General features: G+C 31.6%; 3 protein-coding genes across 3 annotated transcripts; 2 read left to right on the top strand and 1 right to left on the bottom strand.

Annotated features, from left to right (window-relative positions):
* The first annotated feature begins 483 nt into the window (after nucleotides 1–483).
* LOC112802910 (uncharacterized) lies at nucleotides 484–3,033 on the top strand. Its single transcript, XM_025846334.3, has 2 exons — nucleotides 484–809; nucleotides 1,803–3,033. Exon 2 carries the CDS (start codon nucleotides 2,232–2,234, stop codon nucleotides 2,850–2,852), a length of 621 nt encoding a protein of 206 aa, XP_025702119.1. The 5' UTR covers nucleotides 484–809; nucleotides 1,803–2,231; the 3' UTR covers nucleotides 2,853–3,033.
* A 14,867-nt stretch (nucleotides 3,034–17,900) lies between these two features.
* Nucleotides 17,901–20,259, top strand: LOC112802908 (pentatricopeptide repeat-containing protein At5g42450, mitochondrial). The gene has a single exon (XM_025846332.3). It carries the CDS (start codon nucleotides 18,302–18,304, stop codon nucleotides 19,910–19,912), a length of 1,611 nt encoding a protein of 536 aa, XP_025702117.1. The 5' UTR covers nucleotides 17,901–18,301; the 3' UTR covers nucleotides 19,913–20,259.
* Nucleotides 20,260–20,790: 531 nt separating this feature from the next.
* On the bottom strand, nucleotides 20,791–23,414 carry LOC112802909 (deSI-like protein At4g17486). The gene is made up of 4 exons (XM_025846333.3): nucleotides 22,898–23,414; nucleotides 21,979–22,240; nucleotides 21,432–21,499; nucleotides 20,791–21,289 (listed from the first exon to the last, which is right to left on the bottom strand). Exons 1-4 carry the CDS (start codon nucleotides 23,030–23,032, stop codon nucleotides 20,993–20,995), a joined length of 762 nt encoding a protein of 253 aa, XP_025702118.1. The 5' UTR covers nucleotides 23,033–23,414; the 3' UTR covers nucleotides 20,791–20,992.
* Nucleotides 23,415–23,892: the final 478 nt, after the last annotated feature.

Raw genomic sequence — 23,892 nt, 5'->3', positions numbered from 1 at the left:
TATATATATATATATATATATATATATATATATATTAAGCCAGCTTACGAGCTAATGAGCTGAGCTTATCCAAGCTCAAGCTCAACTCATTTAATTTATGAGTTCAATTTCAGGCTCAAATTTAGCTCACCAACTCACAAACTTAGTTTATCGAGCTATTAACAAATCGAGCTCGAACTGGTTCATGAGCTGACTTGACTCACTTCCAGCCCTAGCTGCGTATATAAGACGGGATCTAAATCCTAACGCTTGTCTAAGCATATGAATAAACTGTTCGACCAACTTAAATTAGTTAAATCTTCTATTAACTAATAGACTAATTTGCCAATAATGGTAGATGATTACGCCACGTGGTCCAAGTTGTCAGTGAGAGAGCATGGGCCCAGTAGGGTGGGGGTGTCCATTCCAAAGCCCAACAAACACGACGTGTCGTTCCAACAAAAGTCACATACTATAATACACTTGCCTCTCCTTTTTAACCCCGCCACGTGTCTACTTCCTATTGGCCCTTCACACGATTACCCTCTCCTTCTCCCGTCTCACCTCACGTTATCGCTAATTCATTCATATATCTCTCTCCTCAGACACCCACGCTTTCTCTCTCTTTCTTCGCTCTTTCTCTCTCTTTTCTCTTTCAAGCACATAACTTCTCACTTTCTTTTCCTACCCGTCTACGTTTTCTTCAGATCCAACCACAATTTAGATCACCATCACCACCACCACCACCACCAACAACATTTCTTCTTACTTCCGTCTTCAACCACTCTGATAGGTTCACCCCCCTTTTGCTCTCTATGCCATTCCCTCAGGTTTGATTTCTCTTTTTCTCATTCAAATTTGCCGTTTTTTGTTCTTTTTCTTCTGATTTTGATCTCATCGGTTGGTTTTTTTCCCCTTTCGGGCTGTGATACTTGAACATTTTTGGGTAATTTTGGATCTAGGTCTGTACTATTTGCTTGTGCTATTGATTTTGATGAAACAGGTGCCTTGAATTATGGGTTGTTTAGATCTTGTATTTTTTTAATATATGAGCTGTGTTTAAATTTTAGTAGAAAGTGAATTTCTTCATGTTTTGCTTCTTAATTGGGTGGATCTGATCTCCTTAGAGGTGTAAATGATTTATTCTGTTTTGGATTTGTGCTAAATCAGATTGGGGGAATTGTGGTGTTGGAGTTTTTTTTTGGGAAAATCATCAAATCAATCACAGAGAACATGAATAATTGGCCTGAGGTTTGGTCAGATTTTTGTTTTGGCCAATAATTCGTCATGCTTTTACATTATATATAAGTCATTAAAGGACACACTCACAATAAATAATGTTATTTTAAGTGATTCTTATTTTGTTCTTTGGGGACATAGGTTGTTAGGCCGACATGTTATTGGTGGCTTGTGACTTTAGAATGAATCGATAGAGGATTTAGGTAGTTGAAGCACTATGGACACCAGTTGTCTGTTTGACTTGTATTCATCTTTGCCTTTTGTTGTTTCATGTGAAAGGGAAAGATTGCTACCAGATTTGAATTATTTATTTATTTATTTAGGACTGATATAGAATGAAATTTGTGGTAGATATAGATCTAAACATTTAGATTACATTTTATGCCGCCTTTCTCCCAGTCCTCAACAAAGATTTGGCTTACGAATAAGAGCTTGATGTACTATTTGATGTTAGCCTTTTAAGTCTTTATCGATCTACTTGTCGTACTTGATCTGTGAATGAATGATGTTTCTCTATTTCTTAAAGCACTTCTATCATCATCTGATTTTGATGGATTGCATTATGTGTGTTTACTTAACTGCAGTCGGGAAGGGTGTACCTGAACCGGAGTGTCACAGCAGCGTGCAGATATTTCATTAGTCTTGTAGAGCTGTTGGCCTTTTCAGGATGGGCAAGTGCAAGGGCTGTGGGAAGTTAGGAAGAATGAGACCAAGGGATGGATCTATGAGTGCTTATGAATTTTCTCTTCTGTTGTCTCCTGTTGTTTCTGTTTGGGATTGCATTGTTCGCAAGATGAGGTACTCATATAGGCCTGAGTGGGTGTAGCTGTTTCGTTTGCATCAATTGTGTAGCATTAGTCTAAATACTTCAACTAATTAGAATATATTTAGCATTACAATTTAGGGAAAGAGGGAAAAAAGTTATAGAAATATGTATACAGCACTAAAGAATTTATCTTGAAGGAAAAGGAGTTCAGAAAAGTTAATTTAGTATTTAGACGCAGTTATATTCTATGGATACCATGGCATGTAATAAAGGGCAACATGTGAGGAAGGCCAAGAAGAAGCAGGTGAAAGACGAGTTGGATCGTCTCAAGCAGGCTGAGAAGAAAAAAAGGCGCTTGGAGAAAGCTCTCGCGACGTCTGCCGCCATCATTTCCGAATTGGAGAAGAAGAAACAGAAGAAGAAAGAGGAACAACAAAGACTAGATGAGGAGGGCGCTGCAATTGCCGAGGCCGTTGCTCTGCATGTTCTGCTCGGTGAAGACTCGGAGGATTCGTGCAAGGTTGTTATCAACGATGAAACATGCAAGACCTGGAACTGCGATCGTAATCTTGACATCTTCGTGGGTGGAGAGAGAGCTTGCTTCCCTCATCTATACGGCGGCACATGGTCTGTGGAAACAAGGGGTTGGGTCACTGATGCATACAGATATGGTTGCAAGTGGGGAGCTGCTGAAAATGGAGGGTGGACATTCTCATCAGAGCCTCTCGGGAGGAATGCACATGAAAAACCACTATATGAAGATGCAACAGGATGGGGGCGCGCCGGTTTCTCCGCTGATCTTATAGCCGCACAAGCAGTTTCGTCACTGCAGATTGCTGAGGCTGATGAGGAAAGGATTATCTTCTGAGGAAAGAAGGGAATGCTAAGACTGAGATGGTGATAATATTAACCGTGTTGTTGTGTTTTTGTGCTTTTTTTTATTTTGCTGGAGATGTGTGTATATATTATGACTATACTATGAGAGTCTTGTCAGAACATTTCTTGCTTCAGTTGTGTTTGAACGCTTAACATGTTGCTTTGCTTTGTCACCTTGTTTTTTGTTATTGATTGTTTATCTTTTAACTGTAATTCGATGCCTCCTAATTTACCGTGTGGAGTTACTTCTAAAATAGTGAAGCTATAGACACAAATGGACCCTCCAATTTATATTTGACAACTACTCCAATAAAGATGTTTTTATTTCAATGAAGATATCAAAAATATTTTTTTATCATGATTTTAGTTTAAAAAGTATGATTTATTTATTTTGTCATACTTTAAACAAAAATGACATTTTTATATAGTATACAAAAATCAAATTCTAAATCCTTATCTATCATTTAATAATTAAAATAAAATATTTTTATATAAGATAATTATAAAAACTTTATTGGAATATCCACCTTTATATTTACCCTCCTCGTCTCTTGGATTATGTTATCATTTGTGGATTTTGTTACTTGTTATGAAAGGTTTGTAATGATATATATAACGCTATAGCAATTGAATCTTTGTTTTATTTCTACAACTTATAAGTGTTGAATCGTAAGCACTTTCCATCTAGAACAATAAATGGTCACATTTTTCAAAAGAATCACTCAATTAAACTTCGATATTTGCCAACATAATTGAGTTAGAAGGAGTGTACTTACTTAGCCTCAATTTGGATAACTAGTTTAATTGAATTATTTTTGAAAAAATAGTTTAAACAATAAATATTTATATTAAGAGTAATTTATAAATAAGTTATTTTGTGTTTGAGTTTTTAGTTCTAAAAGTGTTTATTTTAAGAGAGAAATGATAAAAAAATTTATTTGAGAAAAGTAATTCTTTTAACTTTTTCATAAACACTAAAATAATTTTTTATAAAGCTGTAATTCGATTTTAAAAATCATATCAGACACTAACACTATATCTTTTCATAAATTAAAAATAAAAAATAACTTATAAACCTATTCAAACCAGTATTAATATTAGAATGCGATTTAGTGCTCCAAAAATAAATGGAAACTCCGTGAGTAAAAGAAAAAGAGTTTGTCTTTCAAGTTTTAACAACTCTTTTTTTTGAAGAATAGTTTTAAAAAACTCTTAAATGTGAGAAAGAGAAAAATTTTTTCTTTTATTGATTTTTGTTTTATGTTGAGCTAAATCCAATAGTGTTTTAACATTGAATCATCAAAATACTTTTTTTTTTTTGTCGCAAACCCATTTTAAGTTGGAATTATTTTTTTATTTAAAATTATAGTGGGATAAAATTAAAGACGGTAGTAGTAATAAATCAAAGAAAAAATAATTTTATAATTTTTTATTTAAAATTTGTTTGGATTAATTTTTTTTTTATTATTTTCGTTTTGGGCTATTTTATTTTAAAATTGATATTGAACTATTATAATAAAAACATAAAAAATAAAAAAACTAAAAAAATAAGAATATCTTTTTACTGTTAATTTTAAAAAAGTAAAATATCATTTAAAATTAAGATTATTTAATTTGAATTAAAAATATGATTTATTTTAATAAAGTAACGTATTTTTAGTTAATTTTTAAAATACATAAATGTCCTTTTAAAATTAAAGTTGTTTGATTGTTTTAAATATTAAAAATTTATATTTGAATTTAGAATAATAAAATTACCACTTTTGAGGAATAATTTTAAAATATATATTTAAAGATTAATTAAAGAGACATAGAAATTTTTTTAATATTAATGTGTTTAAAAGGCATTTAAAATATCCTATTTAGGATATATGTTGTTAAGACTCTTTTAGAACAAATATTATTTAATGGAATTAAAATGTTTAAAATTAAATTTTGATTTTAAATAACTAAAATATAATTTTAATAAGGATACTAAAATAAGCCGAAACAAATCACTAAAAGATGATGCTTGTTAAATTAAAAAAATTCAGCAAGCCACATCGTAAAACTTATAAAATTTTATCGAGATTGAATGGGACGAACCAAGCGTCAGATCAAAAATTTTTTTAATAAAACACTGGTGATATATACACACAAAAATAAAATTATGATATACAAACACACGCCTTTCTTTTTTTGTTTTATTTTTTTAAATATTTGTTTTATTTATTTTATTTTTATTTTTTATTAATTTTTTTAGCACTTCCACATATATGTGGTCTTGTTTCTTAAATAAATACTTTTTTTTATCACAAAACTATGTTTCTGTTTTTGTGTTATATTGAATAGTAAATGTTGTGATTGTTTTAAAGTTGTTAGTTGTGAAAAATTAATTTAAAATCAATAATTTTTTTTTATTTGTAGTAATTTGAGAATAGGTATTATGATAAACAATTTTATTAACGTTGAAAATTTAAAAGATTGTGAAAAATTTGTATTTAAATAATGATTGAATTTTTATTTTTTATAATTTTTATTACATTTTGCCCAGAGAGAAATAGACTAGCATGTTAGCTCGTCATAAAATAAGATAAATTAACATTTTAATTTTTAAGTTTGTTTGACTTTGACGGGTCGAATCAACCTGCTTTGTCTTTAAGTAAATATTAACGGAAAAAAATTGTTCCACGCTTCTTAATTTTTAGGTAACTATAAGATGAAAAAATATTCCATATACAATTAAGGTTATTGTGTTTTTTTTTTTCAAAAAGATAAATATTATTTTATTATAATAAAATAAAGTTGTTTTAAAAAAAATATAAAAGAAGTTGGGTATTTTCAATTATCATCAAATGTGATTAGAAGGCAAAAAAATTAAGAAAGAGTAAAGTAAGAATAAAGAGAAATTAGCAGCATCCATCAGTATGGCTATTGAGTTCACGCATTAGACTACTGGTTTCTTGCATTATCTCCGACGCTGAGCTTATTAGCTTCTCAAAAACACACCTATTCCTCGCTTTTCAAGTGCTCCAACACAGTACCGCGATGAAGAGGATCTTTTGTCTACCTTCGATTTGAGTCACTGCCCAAAATAAGGCTCGTTGCCACTAATTGATGAAAGTCTCCTCTTCTCTCTGCCATAAGTCAGGCATTATTAAGTTTAGACTCCAAAGTATTGAAAAGAGGGTATTAAAACAAAAAATGAAAAAATGATTCATCTTTTAGCATGCATTTTAGGCAAGTAACGAGAGTGAAATTATTAAAGTTGTTGTGTTATTAAATTAGAATAATTCGATTTACATAAAATTGTAAATAATATATATATATATATATAACCCAATTCAATTTAAGACATTGTTATAATTTTAAACTGAGTTTATTTTATATGTATGAATTACTATTTAATTTAATTTTAAAATTAGTTTAATTATAAAAAGACAAAATATACCATTTTAGGATTAGAGTTTAATTATTTTAAAGATTACACATTTATATTTGAATTTAAAAAGATAAATAATCTCTTTTAAAAATTAATTTTAAAATGCTAAAATATTTATTTAAAAATTAATAAAAAGGCAAAATCTCGTTTATATAATGTTGCTTACTGGATTGAATCCTAAATTTAATACCTCTTTGGATTAATGTCAAACTAACAAACTTCATCTTAAATTACTTGCTAATTAAGAAAAAAAAAATCAAAATTGTTAAGTTCTCTTAACCGTTTGATATCTTATAATATGTTAAATTAGTAAAGTTCACTTCAGATCAAAATTAATATGACGAATAGATAAAACAAAAAATGTTAACAATAATATATTGACAAAAATATAATTATTTATGTGATCAAATTTATTTATTATAATTTATGAAGTTAAGCAAAATATAATTTTAGTTATTATCGCTAATTTAACCTGTTTTATTGGTATATAATTTTAAAATCACAATGCTACAAATGAAAAAAATAGTATATAAGATAAGTTTTATGAGATAAATTATAATATCAAATAAATAATTAAAATAAATAAAATTTAAAATTATTAATTAATTAAAATTTATAAACGAATTTAATAATTTTAATAATTTATATACCAATAGAACATGTTAAATTTTGGGAATGGATCTTTTTAATTGCTAAAAAAAATTGAAAGTGTAAAGTGTGGTCTTTAACTTTTCGCTGCTCTCTCTTTTATATTTATTATTGGTTCTACTTATAAAATTAATGGTAAAAGATCACACTCTACTCTTTCAATTATTAAAAAAATTCAAAAAAATCTATCTCCTTAAATTTCCAACAGCAAATCATAAAAAAATCTCAATAATAATTATAATTGCCATTTTATTAAAAATATATTTTAAAAATTATAATTAACATCTATGTAATTTTACAAGAAAAATGTATTAATTACTTAATAATCTTATCAATATGCGTTAAAAGTTCTACTAATAAAATAATACCCTTTATAACAATGTGCTACTGTATGTTATAATATTAATAATGTAAAAAAAATTTAAAATTCTAAAGAATATAGGAGTATATAACATCCACCAAATTATATCAAATTGCAGGATAATACTATTAGTATAACTTTTCTAAATTTAAACAACTTAAATCAATAGTGCAAAATTCATACGTGTTAACATTCATGTAGAAGGTATATAAATTTTTAATCCGGAACATGCTCATTACAATAATCAAATGTGAGAAACTACTATTGATAACCTTAATTTATAATATACTATATAGATGTCTATTTTATACTATTTAATTTTTTTATAAGAGTACATAAGAGTACATAAAATTACATAGAAATAAGTTATATTTTTTTAAAAAAAAATATTTTTTTAGTTTGTAATTAAATATTAATAAAAAGATAAAATGTCCTTTATATAATGTTGCTTACTAAATTAAATCCTAAATTTAATACCTCTTTGAATTAATGTCAAACTAACAAACTTCGTCTAAAAAACAATAGTATATAAAGATCACACTTTCCTATTTCTTTTATTAAAAAAAATTAAAAAGATCTATTTTCTTAAATTTTCAATAATAAATCATAAAAAAATCTCAATAATAATTTTAATTACTATCTTATTAAAAATATATTTTAAAAATTATAATTAACGTGTTTGTAATTTTATAAAAAAATACATTAGTTACCTAATAATCTTATAATATAAATAATGTAAAAAAATTTTAAAACCCCAAATAATGTAAAAATATCGTAACATCCACCGGCTATCCATAGTAGTTTCTTACCTTTGATTACGGTGATATCTTCGTTGGCAAAGAAAGATGAGCATATTCTGTATTCAAAACTTATATGCTTTCATCAAGTATGTTAACACGTATGAATTTTGCACCGTTGATTTAAGTCGTTTAAATTTAGAAAAATTATTAACAGTATCATCCTATAATTTGATATGATTTTTAACTTGTAATATATTATATAGATGTCTATCTTATACTATTTAATTTTTTATATAGATATATAAGAGTACATAAGAGTACATAAAAATAAATTATTATTTTTTAGAAAACAATAATTTTTTAATTTATAATTAAATTTTTTTTGTTAAATATAATTTATTTGTATATATTTTGTATACTCCAATAAAAAATTAAGTAATATAAAATGGACATTTATATAATATATAACAAGTTAAGAATCATGTCAAATTGCGGAATGATACTATTAGTGTAACTTTTTCAAATTCAAGCAACTTAAATTTATACTGCAAAATTCATAGGTTAACATATCTGAAAAAGGTGTATACGTTTTGAATTCCTAAAAGAAACATGCTCATCTTTTTTTGTCAGAGCGGATATTACATTAATTAAAGATAAAAAACTACTATTATTTAAAAGATATTTTTCTATTTGTAAAATTTTTAATGCATATTGATAAGGTCGTTAAATAATTAATGTATTTTTTTAAATTAAAAATATATTAATTATAATCTCTAAAATATATTTTTAATAAAATAGCAATTATGATTATTATTATTGAGAATTTTTTATGATTTATTATTAAAAATTTAACTTGTTCTATTGGTATATAAGCTATTAAAATTATTAAATTTGTTTATAAATTTTAATTAATTAATAATTTTAAATTTTATTTATTTTAATTGTTTAGTTGATATTATAATTTATCTCATAAAACTTGTTTTATATACTACTTTTTTTTTCATTTATAGCATCATAATTTTAAAATTATATACTAATAGAACATGTTAAATTAGCGATAATAACTAAATTTATATTTTGGTTAATTTGATAAATTATAATAAATAAATTTAGTCACATAAATAGTTAATTTTTTGTCAATATATTATTGCTAACATTTTTTATTTTATCTATTCATCATATTAATTTTGATCCGAGGTACTCTTTACTGATTTAACATATTATGAGATATCAAATAGTTGAAAGAACTTAATAATTTTGATTTTTTTTTTATTTGAGATGAAGTTTGTTAGTTTGACATTAATCCAATGAGCTATTAAATTTAGCATTCAATCCAATAAACAACATTATATAAATTATAAAGGATATTTTGCCTTTTTATTAATATTTAAATGAATATTTTAGTATTTTAAAATTAAATTTTAAAAGAGAGCATTTATTTTTTAAATTCAAATATAAACGTGTAGTCTTTAAAATAATTAAATTCTAATCTTAAAATAGTATATTTTGTCTTTTTATAATTAAACTAATTTTAAAATTAAATTAAAGAGTAATTCACACATATAAAATAAATCCAACTCAAAATTATAACAATGTCCTAAAGTGAATTGGGTTATATGCATATCTTGTTTACAATTTTATATAAATCGAATTATTCTAATTTAATAACACAACAATCTTAATTGTATATCGAATATTTTTTATCTTATATGTAAACTCTGTAAAATTAGCGAATAATTAGTCAATAAATTGAACTTTAATTAGAAAAATTAAAAATGTAAATCTAATATCAAAATAAGATAGAGCTCTTCAAAACGAGAATTTTGACACCAATTTCAAAAAATTCGACCACAAATTTGACTGGATGGGCTGAATTGATTGAATCGAACCCAAACCGAACCTGTGGGTCCAACCGGCCCATAACTTAAGTGGGCAGAAGCATCTCCTTCCCCCATTCAGCAACAAAACACGCTAAAGGCAGCAAGGGGGAGAGGAGAACTCCAAACCCTCACCATTGCTACAATCCACGTAACTTCTCCGTTTGAGCTCCGATCGCCGTACTGTTTGCGGCCACGCGTCCAGCGCGTCGAGCTCTACGTTTCTATCAGATTAATTTCACGGGTAAGCCTCAATTTCATTTCAGATTCTCCACCCCCTTTCTATTTGTGAAATTGAGCCCTTGTGATGAGATTTTGCCCGATTTAGTGTTTAGGTTCGAATTAGCTTGAGGAATGTAACACCCTAATTAGCCTAAGCCTTACCTCGTGTCGTAAAGTAAAGGTTAATAAGAGATTACAACAGTTCTAATCTCATACATTATATATATATATATATAGAAAGAAAGAATAATATAATCTAGAAGCCCGATGAAGGATATATCTCAAGTTCAGGATTTTAAAAGCGCAAAGCGTACTAACGAAGCTACTAGCTTAAGGCACAAGAAATATATAAGATATAACAAAAGATAAGTATATAATATCATAGGAAACTAGTCACGACTCGCGGAGTTTAAGCCGGCTAGCCATATACAGGTAAACAGAACCATACAGTTAAAACAGCTTATACAAGTTTTGTTCTCTCAAATACATGCCTCTAGGCAAAATAGAATACAAAAGGAGAGATGTATAAATAAAATAAACCAAAAAGACTCCAAAAGAATTCAAGATCCTCCGCTTCTGTCACCATCCAAAGCAACTCACCGAGGTGGGTTGCGACCTGTATCTGAAAAATACAACAGAAATATGGTATGAAAATCGGAGGTTCTCAGTATGGTAACAGTGTCCAGTGATGTAGGATATAAGAACCCGGGACGCCGAAGGCAATCCTAGACTTCATATCCATCACAAGATTCAAATGTAAGGCATATTAAAATAGATAAGCATGATTATATAATCCTTAACATAAATAAACCAGGTAATCTATCTTAGGTGATTTCTACCCTAACCAAACGCCGCTGTCCCACAGCCTTCACCAACCTATCCTCCATGCGATCCCATCGCCACTGCCTTCCGAACCTTCTCAATCCCAATAGAAAACACAAGTATATACAATGCAAGTAAAACACAAGTAGAGGCATATACATCAGTTAATACAAGTAGCAATTAGACATGTTAAACAGATAGGAAAAACAATATCAAGTCGGCAAAGCATACAAACAGGTAGAAAATGCATATGATGAATGCTTGCACTACTGGCTGTGATATCACATTGTCGGTTCAACTGCCAACCCGACACATCTCCATGGGGATGTTGCCCTTCGGATTCATGGTGTGGGAACCTCCGAGATACAGTGCTCGGATCACTATCCAGGGTTTTGCGCCTGTACGCTCTGATGATTCAAAGGGATGTGAGCGGGATCTATTGCCACCGACCTCACATCTAAGCACAAGCGGGATGAACCACCGCCCTTACGCCGCCGCTACCTCGACAGGCGGGATTAACCACCGTCCCTGCCAGGCGCATAGTGTCTCATAATCTCAGTAAAAACAATATATCAGTGGTTTTTAGAAAACATTTTTAATATACATGGATCCATCATCTCAATCCGAGTCCCCGACTCATCTCAACCACTGTCTATCCACAATTCAGTTTCCGAACATCAACAATTCATAATTCTCATCTCATACCTCAATCACCCTTCATATGACATCAAAGCATCCTCAGTCCACCAGAAACCTAGGGCTCCGTTTTCTAAGTTTTCCAACTAATATCATCTAGCATCCCTATATTCTTCCCCAATGTTTTAAGAGTCTAAAACTAGGCCTAAGAGTCTAAGAATAGTGTTAGAGAAGCTTACACCTTGTTGGGAAGGTGGAATAATTGAAAAACAAGTAAAATTTGAGAAACAGGGCATGTGCAGCCGCACAGGGGTGTGCGCGCGCACGCTCCTGAGAGTTTTAAAATATATGCGTACGCACAGGGGTGTGCGTACGCATAGGTGTCAAATTTTACAAAATCTTTTCACTCGAACAACCTGTGCCAGTGCCCCCAACAGACTGGCCTTCCCAACGTATGCGTCCGCACAAGTTGAAATTCTTCCTCTGATGTGCGCGCGCACCAGCTGTGCTAGCGCTGCAACCAATAGGCACTTCCCTGCCTGTGTGTGCGCACAGGTGTGTATGTCCGCACATATCAAAATTTTTGCAGAGTTGTACGCGCGCACAAGGCTATGCGTGCGCACACATCAGAAATCATAAAATTCTGCAACTTTGCAGAATTTCAGATTTTTAACACCAACTTTGAATGATCATAACTTCCTCTACAAAATTTTAAGTTTCATAAACTTTATATCAATTTAAAGGATTTTCAAAGATCTTTAATACTAGATGAGTTTCATCAATTTTTGAAAACCGAGACAAAAGTTATGATCGAACAAAGTTCACCAAAAACCAAATTTACCAAACCTCACCATGCACACAATTTCTTACCATACACATTCCAAATCATACCAAACCATTCAAAAACTTCATCTTTCATCAAAATTAACCTGTTGTGCCATAATACACCAATATTTCCACATTTCCCTTCACATTTCATCATCTTCAACATCAACACCAATATATCACACTTTTACAACCATAATGCCAAATCATCCAATTCAATCATCACTTATATCATCATTATGCCTTCTCAATGTTACACAATCAATCATCATTATCATATTACCATCATTCATCATACTCAAACCCAATAATCATTAATTCATCATAAATCACCACATATCATCATCTAACAACTCAACAACCATTTAAATTCAAACCTATCCTATGGGTCACTAGTCTAAGTGTCCATGAATATTATATACTACATAGAAAAAATCAAAACCATACCTTGGCCGATTCCCTATATGCACCAAAACCCCAATATGTTTTGTAGAGCTTTTCACAAAGAACGCATAGCCATAAACGGTGCGACAATCGGAGCTCTGTAGCTCAAGATATGAGCTTGAGAAGAAGATGGTGAATAGTAACAATTGTGGAAAGCTCTCACCTCTCTCCTCTCTCCTCACTTCAGCTGCTGTTGTGTTTATGTTATGAGGGTGAATATGGTTGAAATGGGTTCATTTAAGTGTATTTATATGTTGGACTTGGGCCTGGTTCAACCCGTTAGCGTTTTTAGTTCGTTTGGCCCAACTTCGGGCCAAACCTTTAAAATTAACACCCGGTTTTCCATTTCTAATGCTTTTCTAAGATTTTTTACTGTTTCCACTTTTTCTCGCGCAGCACCGGGCAAACTTGAACCGGTTCAATTGTCGGTTCGCGGTTTTTCACGGTTTTTTATAGAAACACATTTTCTGACTCGAAAAGACCCACTGAGTCCAAAAATGATATGTAAAATCTCAAATTCTCACTCTAACTTTTCGAAATCAAATTTAGACAATATAATCGCTTAATTAACCGGTTCAATTAATTGCGGCTCTTAAAATAAACACGTTCACTCTTGCTTATGCAAAACTCGAATAAGGTAAGGAAACCATAGCCCTATCTAAATTCTGAATTTGGGTAATAGATATTGAGTTGGGTATATATATGTGTTATATATTTGTATTAGGTGGTGTGTTTGTAAGTGGAACTTGATATTGTGGACATTGGATGCCTTGGATTGGTGTCAAGTCTTGGTGATCTTATGAATTGAGGAGATGTGTGTGTGGCTTAAGTGTTGCTTTGGACAATAAATAAAAGCGGCCAAGGTATGATTTAGGTTTCGCATAACTAATATGTAAGGCTCTGTGAAAACTTAGGCTAGAAAACTATAGGATAAGTTGAAATGGTTGAATGTGTTAAATGATTAGCTTTTGTGATATTGATGGATAAATAGGTGTTGGGTTTGTGTTGAGCAATTGACAATGTCAGCTGATTTTGTGTGTGTATATATATATGCTAGTATAATGATGATGGTTGAAAGACTTATGATTATGGCATTGTAATGATATGATTGAGGTTGAGTGGTGTTTATTTGGATTTGTTGGTATTGACATAATGAATAATGTTGTGATGATGGTTGAAGAGTTTCATGATGGTGACAATATGTGTATGTAGAGTAATATGCTAGGTTGTGACTAAAACTTGTGAAGTTGGGTTGAAATGTAATGTTATTGAGCTAAGGTTACAAGAATTGTTGTGCTATGATTAAGGACAAGTTATATTGATGGTTATGGTATGTCGGATTGAGTGAGAATGGATTTTGAAAAGAAAATGAGGTTTGAAGTCTTTTTGAAAAATTTGGTTTTCGGCCGAACTTCGGCAGCTCATAATTGGAGCTTCAAATTTTGGTTGGAGGTGGAATTTCTTTCAACTTAAAGATGATTTTACAAGCTTTTGGACGGTATAAATTTTGTGAAAAACGGAATTTTGAAGCAAAATTTATGAGCATCGGAAGTTAGGGTGTGGAATATGTGTTATGCAGGTGGGTAAAGCAAATTTCTGGGCATTATGCAGCTTTTTGGGTGAACTATGTTTTTTTTAACAACGTATGCCCACGCGTACGCGTGGCATGGTATTTTAAACTGCGCGTGCGCGAGAAACCTATGCATGCGCGTGATGAGTCAACATGCATGACCATGCGTACGCGTGACATGATGTTCTCACCTACGCGTACGCGTGGCCCACGTGCTTGCGTGGCCCCTGTTTTCTGCAAAACTAGTTTATATATTTTAAAGTCAATTTCAGACTTCTAAATCTCTATTTTCACTCTCTTAGTTATAAAAAGTGATATTTATCCTAGTAATTGGCTGAAGCTAGGAAATAGAAGTAATTTGGGAGTGAAGTCAATATTAAAAATGATGGATTGTATAAGAGAGAGGTGTATATATGAATGAATTATGATGTTAAGGTTTGAATGATTGATTTTTTACATTATGAAATGTATGAGGCAAGTAAGACAGTAATGTGAAGAATTGAGAATTGATGATGTTAATTAATCAAGAATAATTAAATGTATGAGCAATGGGTTAAGTAAAATTGAGAATGATGAGATGAGATATGAATTAGTATCGAAAATGAAACTGACAATTATGAGAAATAATTGAATATATTGAGCTTGAGGGTGTTCTCTCCCTCATGATTAAATATATTGAGCTTGAGGTTGTTATCTCTCTTATGTCAGCTTGGGGTGTTGTCTCTTCTCCCCATGTCATTTTGGGATTCGTCCCATGGATATTATTGAGCTTGGGGCATTTTTTTCCCATGTCAGCTTGGGGATTTTCCCCATGGTGTATTTTTGAGCTTGAGAATATATCGGGATGGCTACGTAACCGACATCGATATCAACAGCCATAAGACAGGCATGCATCATATGCATTTGTATGTATTGCTTGTTTGTGCATTAATTAGGATTGCCTAATTGATTATATTATGCTAATTGTCATAATTGATATCTGTATTATCGATATTCTACCTGTGCTTGCTTTGTCTGCTTGTTTGTCTTTGTAATTACCGAAAATAGAGAAAAGACGGAGAGATTAGGGATTCTAGTTAAGTTTTAGTTAGATTTAAGTTTTAGAAAGCCTTAGAGAACCACCCTGATTTATGGTTTCTGCTTAGTTCTTTAAGTTTTATAATCTGAGTGTCGGCATTCTAGGATTGCCTCTGGCATTCCCAGGACCTTATATATTATATGTGTGGCACATTTACCATGCTGAGAACCTCCAGTTCTCACCCCATACTGTTGTTGTTTTCAGATGCAGGTCAAGAGGCTCCTCGCTAGACGTCTGGGTCCCTGAAGCGGAGCGATTCCTGGGTTTTTGTGTTTATCAGCTTATGTATATATGTACTTAGCTTTCTCTCCAAGAAACTTGTTTATTTTGTTCCTCTTAGAGGTTTAAGGAGAGTTAGGGTTTTCTATATATTTTGGGGTTTTTGGGATATGTATATATGTATGTAAATACTCTCCGGCCAGCCTTGGCTTCGCAGGCTGAGTTAGGAGCTTGTTACTTTGTATTTTTGATCCTCTATTCCCAGTTTCGTTATCTTTCACTTGTTAACTACAGCTTTCTTGGCACGCAAGTTATCTCGTTTCTTGAACATTATGCTTTTATTTTGCGATTTTGTTTTACCCGTTTTTCAAGACTCGTAGTTAAACATCTCTTTTCTTATATATATATATATATATATATATATATATATATATATATATATATATATATATACTTTTAGAGGTCGTAATATCTTACTATCTCAATCTTATGACTTAAGCATAAGATTAAATATGGTAGGGTGTTACACTATAGTTACCTAAAAATTAGAAATGGCGAAACAGATTTCTTCCTGTTAATGTTTACCTAAAGATAAAGCAGGTTGATTCGACCCATCAAAGTAAAACGAACTTAAAATGTTAATTTGTCTCGTTTTATAACGAGCCAACATGCTAGTCTATTTAACTCTCTTTTTAAAGTAAAATATAATTAAAATTAATCTAATAAAAATTATAAGAAATAAAAATTCAATCATTATTCAAACACAATTTTTTCATAATTTTTTAAATTTTTGACGTCAATAAAATTATTTATCATAATATCTATTCTCGAATTACTACAAATAATAAAATATTTATTTTAAATTAATTGTCCACAACTAACAACTTTAAAACAATCACAACATTTACTATACAATATAAGACAAAAACATAGTTTTGTGATAAAAAAATATTTATTTAAGAAACAAGGCCACATATATGTGAAAATGCTAAAAAAACTAATAAAAAATAAAAAATAAAATAAATGAAACAAATAATCGAAAAAAAAAAGATAAAGGCGCGTGTTTGTAAATCATAATTTTATTTGTGTGTGTATATATCACCAGTGTTTTATTAAAAAATTTTAATTTAATAGTTGGTTCGTCTCGTTCAATTTCGATAAAATTTTACAAGTTTGACAATGTAATTTGTTGAAATTTTTTTAGTTTTGCAAGCATCATTTTTTAGCAATTCATTTCGACTTGTTTTAACATTCTTATTAAAATTATATTTTATTTATTTAAAATCAAAATTTAATTTTGAACATCCTAATTCCATTAAATAATACTTTTTCTAAAAGAGTCTCTTTAACATATATCTTAAATAGGATATTTTAAATACCTTTTAAACACATTATATTAAAGAGATTTCTTTGTATTTTTAATTAATTTTTAAATATATATTTTAAAATTATTCCTCAAAAATGATAATTTTATTATTCTAAATTTAAATTTAAATTTTTAATATTTAAAACAATCAAATAACTTTAATTTTAAAAGGATTTTTGTGTATTTTAAAAATTAACTAAAAATATGTATTTCTTTATTAAAATTAAATCATATTCTTAATTCAAATTAAACAATCTTAATTTTAAATGATATTTTAGTCTTTTAAAATTAACTGTAAAAAGATATTTTTATTTTATTATTTTATTATTTTTTTATGTTTTTATTATAATAGTTCAATATCAATTTTAAAATAAAATAATCCAAAACGAAAATAATAAAACAAACCATTCACGATCCAAACAAATTTTAAATAAAAAATCATAAAATTATTTTTTTTCTTTGATTTATTACTATTTTTTTTGTTTATTCAAATGGTATCCCCCAACCCAACAGATTAAGGACTAATCCGTCGCAGATCTGAGCTCTATTTAAGGGTCAGTGAGCTGACCACTCGACCAACTCAAGATGGTTGATTTATTACTAATTTTAATTCACTACAATTTTAAATAAAAAATTATTCCAACTTAAAATGGGTTTGCGACAAAAAAAAAAGTGTTTTGATGACCCAATATTGAAATACTACTGGATTTAGCCCAAAGTAAAACAAAAATCAATAAAAAAAAATTTTTTCTCTTTCTTCACATATGAGAGCATTCTAAAATTGTGGTGAGGCATGTGATGTAGTGACAAAGATAGATATTTGCCCCAAATGAAGCCACACTAGGATCGAATCACATTTGAGAGCATTCTAAACTTGTGGTGAGGTATGTGATGTAGTGGCAAAGATGTTTGTCCCAAATGAAGCCACACTAGGATCGAATCCCAGTGGAGCTGCCAGGTTGGTGTGTGTGTGAATGTGTTGTATGACCAAAAATAAAAAAGAGCTTTTAAAAGTTAAAACTTCAAAGACAATCTTTTTACTCCATTTATTTTTGGAGCACTAAATGGCGTCCCCCCTCCTTTTTACAACAGAACATGTATTATAATTGACAAAAAGACAGTTAACAGAGCGAGCATCCAACCAAATTCATTTGATTTGAGGGAAACAAAACATAATTTGTGGTTACTAACAAACCTTAACTTCCACATTGGATGAAGACTAATATGAAAACCATAGTTTCTAGATTATCTATTGCTCCTCCTACATGGATCACACCCCATGTTGTTTCATATGGCTATCTGACTGGAACCCACCAAAAACATGCCATCAAGCATGGAACGTCACCTGTAGAAAGAGTGATTCCTCTGTATGGCTCAGGTTTAATCACTTTCCAAGTTGCCTGTCACATGTTTGAGGAAATGTCTGACTTAACTGTTACATCAGCCACTGCCATAATTGGTGGCTTCGCTAAACGGCACTGCCATGAAGAAGCTGTCTATCTTTTCTCAAGAATGCTTGCCTCGACAATTAGGCCAAACGAGTTCACTTTTGGAACTGTGGTTCACTCCTCCACTGTACTTGGAAATGTTCATCTTGGCAGGCAGCTGCATGCCTGTGCAGCAAAGATTGGCCTTGGTTCTCATGTATTTGTTGGTAGTGCTCTTCTTGATTTGTATGTGAAATTGAGTACTATGGAAGAAGCACTGAAGGCTTTCAGAGATACCCAACATCCCAATGTGGTGTCTTATACAACTATGATCTCTGGATATTTGAAGAGACGCATGTTCGAAGATGCCTTACGCATTTTCTCCGAGATGCCTGAGAGGAATGTTGTCTCTTGGAATGCAATGGTTGGTGGCTGCAGTCAAACAGGCCATAATGAAGAGGCTGTGAATTTTTTCATTGACATGCTTAAAGAAGGATATATACCTAATGAATCTACATTTCCCTGTGTAATTTGTGCAGCTGCAAATATCGCGGCCCTTGGAATTGGGAAAAGTTTCCATGCTTGTGCAATCAAGTTTCTGGGTAAGCTTGATGGGTTTGTTGGTAATTCACTTATCAGCTTTTACGCAAAGTGTGGAAGCATCGAAGAAAGCCTCCTAGTATTCAACAAACTTCTTAAAAGGAACATAGTTTCTTGGAATGCTTTAATATGTGGTTATGCACAGAATGGAAGAGGTGTTGAAGCAATAAGATTCTTCGAAAGAATGCGTTATACAGGTCCTAAACCCAATGAGGTTACTCTTCTTGGACTACTCTTGGCTTGTAATCATGCTGGTCTTGTTGATGAAGGTTACTCATATTTCAATCAAGCTAGGCTTGAGAGCCCGAATTTGCTAAAACCTGAGCATTATGCTTGCATGGTTGACTTGCTTGCTCGCTCTGGACGCTTCACAGAAGCCAAACATTTCCTTCAGAGTTTGCATTTCGACCCGGGAATCGGATTTTGGAAGGCATTACTTGGGGGATGTCAAATCCACTCAAACATGGAGTTAGGGGAGCTTGCAGCAAGAAAGATATTGGCTTTGGATCCTGATGATGTGTCTTCATATGTGATGTTGTCAAATGCACATTCTGCAGCGGCTAGGTGGTCAGATGTGTCGATGCTAAGGACAGAGATGAAGGAGAAAGGGTTGAAGAGGATTCCGGGTTGCAGTTGGATTGAAGTCACAGGCAAAGTTCATGTCTTTCTTACTGCAGATCATAGTCATACTGAAAATGAGGAAATTTATGTTCTTCTTGGAATTTTCTATGAGCACTACAGGGAAAATGAGGCTTCCGATTTGCTCAACATTCATTGCAATTTCAGTTCAGAATAATAAACAATGGAAACAATTGAGTCTGATATAGGATTTTGTATGCTACAAAGGGTTTAATGTTAATTTCTTTTAGCTTGTAACTTAAGTATTCTTTCATTTGTTGAACAATAATGAAGTGCGGAAAAGTCTAGCAGGGAAATTCAGTGGTTAGTGAGAATAACAATAACCAAAGTTAAGTGGTGGGAGAGATTCATTATCATTTTCTTGATGGAAATCATTTTGAATTTCTCAAGCTAGCTTTCATGATTTAAGGCCATGCTTTCTAGATACTTCTCAGATTTAAGCTACAATATTTACTGTAACATTCACAATTGGCAAATTTCTTTGTATTTTACCAAATTATTTAATTTCATATGCATGTACCCCTTCCCCCTTGAAGCTTTAGAAGCATTAGAACTAAAAGAATAAATCTTTCATATGAATAAAATCTTTTAGATCATAGTTAAGTCTTTAGTATGCATTTGTCTTAAGATACTGTGCTACAGAACAGTTAAGCTGTATTGTTGTCCTTTTATCAATTTAGATATACTAATTAATTAATAATATCTTGTTCAATAACTTTTTGTAACAGGATTTGAATACTAGGCGTGCAACTTTCTCTCATAATGTTGACCGAAATGATGTGGTAATAGATTCTTGCTAAAAAAGAGAGATTATTTATTATAATTTTTTATTAATAATACAAGTTCGTAGATAATAACTTTTGTTTCGGGCAAATTCATCTTAATGAAAATATTACTCACCAGTTTTCACCTTTTTCCTGTTAAGTTTCTAGAGAGCCCCCCAATCAAGGTGAAAACATACTGAGTGTCCACGTGGAATGATAGTAAGATAACAAAAAGTACTGATTAAGAACATTGCATCTATCTAAGTGAGACTTGAGAAGGAAGAAAATATCATAACCCCCTTTAGATGAACAGTGTCTTAAGAGGGCACCAATAGAAGATTTGAGTTGAACAAGAAACCGAAAATTTTACATTTGATACACAATGAATAACATGTAATATGTTGTTTCCCTTTTCTGACTTACAGTTACAATTCACAGCTATTGCTTTGAGCCTTTCACACACACACACACACTCAAGAATCATGTGAAGATGAACTCCGTAGCAGTGCCTTGTCATCTTCATGCGTCGGTGGTCGTCGAGGCTCAACCCCGTTCTCATTCTCAGCTTCTGAACTAGTAGATGGTTTTGCACCAGTGGTAATCATATTTTTCAACCAAGAAGCTTGAAATCTAGGTGATGCTGATGCTCCTCCTCTGTTTGAATTAGGGGACTCTGGTGGAGCACCATTTCTGACATTATTGGTAAGACCTACAAGGAACCGTAATGCTACTTTGCTTGCCGATACAACCTCTGTCTTGGCTTGCCTCAACTGCACTAACCGAAAATTGTTCTCAGTATATTTTTCTCAAACCATGGCAAAATAACAAACATGTTTTGATGATACAATTCCCAGAAATATTATCTTTGACAAAACACCATGTTATGAGTGGATTTTGAAATTTGTTTCTTACACGTATTGCTGTATTTCCAGCCACTTCCATAGCAGTGTCACCAGCATTCGCAAACCTATTAACCCAACCTGTCATGAAAAGTGAAAACCATTAAAAAAAAAAAAAAACATGTTGAAGCAATATTCCACAACATGGATCTAAAACCTCCACCTCTCAGCGTATCAATCCACAACGGGAAGTGGCACATTATCTAGCCAATCAATCCAAAGCCACCTAAGTACCTCCTCACACCCTTCCCTATAATATGAATGATTTTTAACTAGATATTTCCCAACTTGCTGTCCCTATATTCAGAAGATAAAAGCAGATGCAACCCAAGCCAACAGCATTTCTGTTGTTCAAGAGAAACAACAGAAATGCAAACTAATATTTAAGTTTGGCACACAATTCTATCATGTTAAACTAATAAGAAAGGTAATGAATAGTCCTAAATATTTCTAAGGCATCTTTACTTCTAATACTTTTCATGCATATTACCGAGTCATCTTTTAGCAACCAAAAAAGCCAAATACATATCATATAAGTAGCATTACTGTTACATGTTTACCTGGAAGTTTTGGAACACCAAGCCTCTCACAGAATTCATCGCAGAAGTGGTTGCAGTTCTTGGCCAATAGATCGTACGAACACCCAGGCCACTCTCTACTGAGTTCTCTTAATATTTGATTTACCTTGAAAATGGAACAGCTTGTTTTCCCTAGAACAATAAATTCTCGGTATGTGTACATTGGATTTTTTCCAGAAGGGCAACTAAAAACTCCAGTACCTTGCTCACAGAATCCAAATGACCATTCATCTTCACCATAAACCTGTGTCAGCAGAACACACAATTCTAATAAGTCAGCATGTGACAAAATAAAACACAGGTTTCCATTACAATTTTCCAAGAAAATATGTATGTGCAGCATTGAATTTTCTGACAGTTTGCAAAAATGTAACCATTTTCCAGGATGTATGGGACACAGGTATGGCAACTTGGAGTCATAGCTTAGCTTTAAAGCATGCATGTATCAGTTATGGTAATCAATGTCCATAATCCATATCTCAATTTATTCTCCATGCTTTTACATCCATGCACTCTACAGAGCTAAAGACAACCCATAAACACTTCACTCCCAAAATAATCTAATATGAAACGTCTAGAATTAACACCTAGTATTTCTCTAACAACCAAATTAATCCATAGAATTAAGAGCTATATAGTTATACTACAAACAAGCCAATCACAACTGTTTCTCAATCAGATAAGAATTACTAAGTAAAGATTAAATCTAATTACAAAACAGTAGTGTGAGTCACATATTGAGCCAATTACAATTCGGTATTAACAGTCTCTAATGAACAATTCAATTACTACACATGAATCAAGAACAAACAGAGAAAGACACGAGAAAAAAAAAAAGAGAAAAAACCAGATCCAATCTACAGTGACAAAAAGCCACCGACAAAAAGAAGAAAGAATTAACCTGAACGGCGCTGTGGAAGATGCCACCGAGACCAATCCCGTCCTTGAAGATCTTGTTGATCTGAACAATGGTGCTGTTCGTCTTCTCCGATCCACTATTCGTCACATCGTATATATGCAGTATCACATCCGTCATCTTCTTCTTCTTCTTCTTCTTCTTTTCTTTCTTCACAACAAACCCCAACAAAAACTCTAACTTTACACAACCTCACTTCCCCTTTCTCTCTCTATACTCTCAGGTTCTCTCTCAGAAACGATTCGATTCAAGAATCATCCACAACAAAACACATCAACTACAACAAGTATTGTTCTTTCTCTTTCTCTCAGATTTGAATCGAAGCAAGATTCCTCCTCGGGATTCTGGAAAACCCCTTTCAATCTTTTCACACACGAACTGCAATTTTAGAAAATTTTTCGCTCTGAATTTTTATATTTTTTAGAGGGAGGGAACATATAGAGAGAAAGAGAGAGTGTGTGTGTAAAATAGAACAAGGCTAAGATATCTAAATTGAAAAAAAAATTAAAAAAAAATGAATGGTTGAAAATACATTTTTACCCCTAATGGGAAGGTGAAATTACGAATTATACCCTTTCTTTACAGCTGGCGGCTACAGTGGGGACGTGTTTGGCTAATGATAAGTTGGAGTGGGAGAGAAAATGTGGGGTCCCACTTGGTCATGCAGGCCATTATTAATGGTCACACAAACAGTGCGGCTAGTGTTCAATGAAATGACGGTAATACCCTTTGTTTTTTTCTATTTGTTGACCGTTGTGGAGGCAAATGTATTGGTTAGTTGATGGACAATTCGGTCAGATAAAGAGGGAAAATGTGGTGTGGTTAATTCATTAATTAATGATTTTTAATGTTATTAAAATAAATGTTTATATTATAACTAACAATGATAGTGTTTAAGAATATGTATGGTGTGTATTAGTCAATTATTTTGGTGATCAATGGCATTGTCATGTCAACATTCATTTGATTAATTACAATTT

This window comes from Arachis hypogaea, chromosome 5 (genome assembly GCF_003086295.3).
Source record: "Arachis hypogaea cultivar Tifrunner chromosome 5, arahy.Tifrunner.gnm2.J5K5, whole genome shotgun sequence".
NCBI lineage: Eukaryota > Viridiplantae > Streptophyta > Magnoliopsida > Fabales > Fabaceae > Arachis > Arachis hypogaea.
Note: the sequence above shows the minus strand (reverse complement) of the source record. Positions and strands in the feature narration are given on the sequence as shown.

What these genes read in the sequence shown, in the direction of transcription:
- LOC112802910 (XM_025846334.3), top strand. Translation starts at nt 2,232, where the DNA reads ATGGATACCATGGCATGTAATAAAGGGCAACATGTGAGGAAGGCCAAG.
- LOC112802909 (XM_025846333.3), bottom strand. Translation starts at nt 23,032, where the DNA reads ATGACGGATGTGATACTGCATATATACGATGTGACGAATAGTGGATCG. An exon ending in TGGTGTTCCAAAACTTCCAG is followed by an intron (nt 21,500 to 21,978) that starts GTAAACATGTAA and finishes TTTTCATGACAG; the next exon opens with GTTGGGTTAATAGGTTTGCG. An exon ending in CTGGAAATACAGCAATACGT is followed by an intron (nt 21,290 to 21,431) that starts GTAAGAAACAAA and finishes CGGTTAGTGCAG; the next exon opens with TTGAGGCAAGCCAAGACAGA.
- LOC112802908 (XM_025846332.3), top strand. Translation starts at nt 18,302, where the DNA reads ATGAAGACTAATATGAAAACCATAGTTTCTAGATTATCTATTGCTCCT.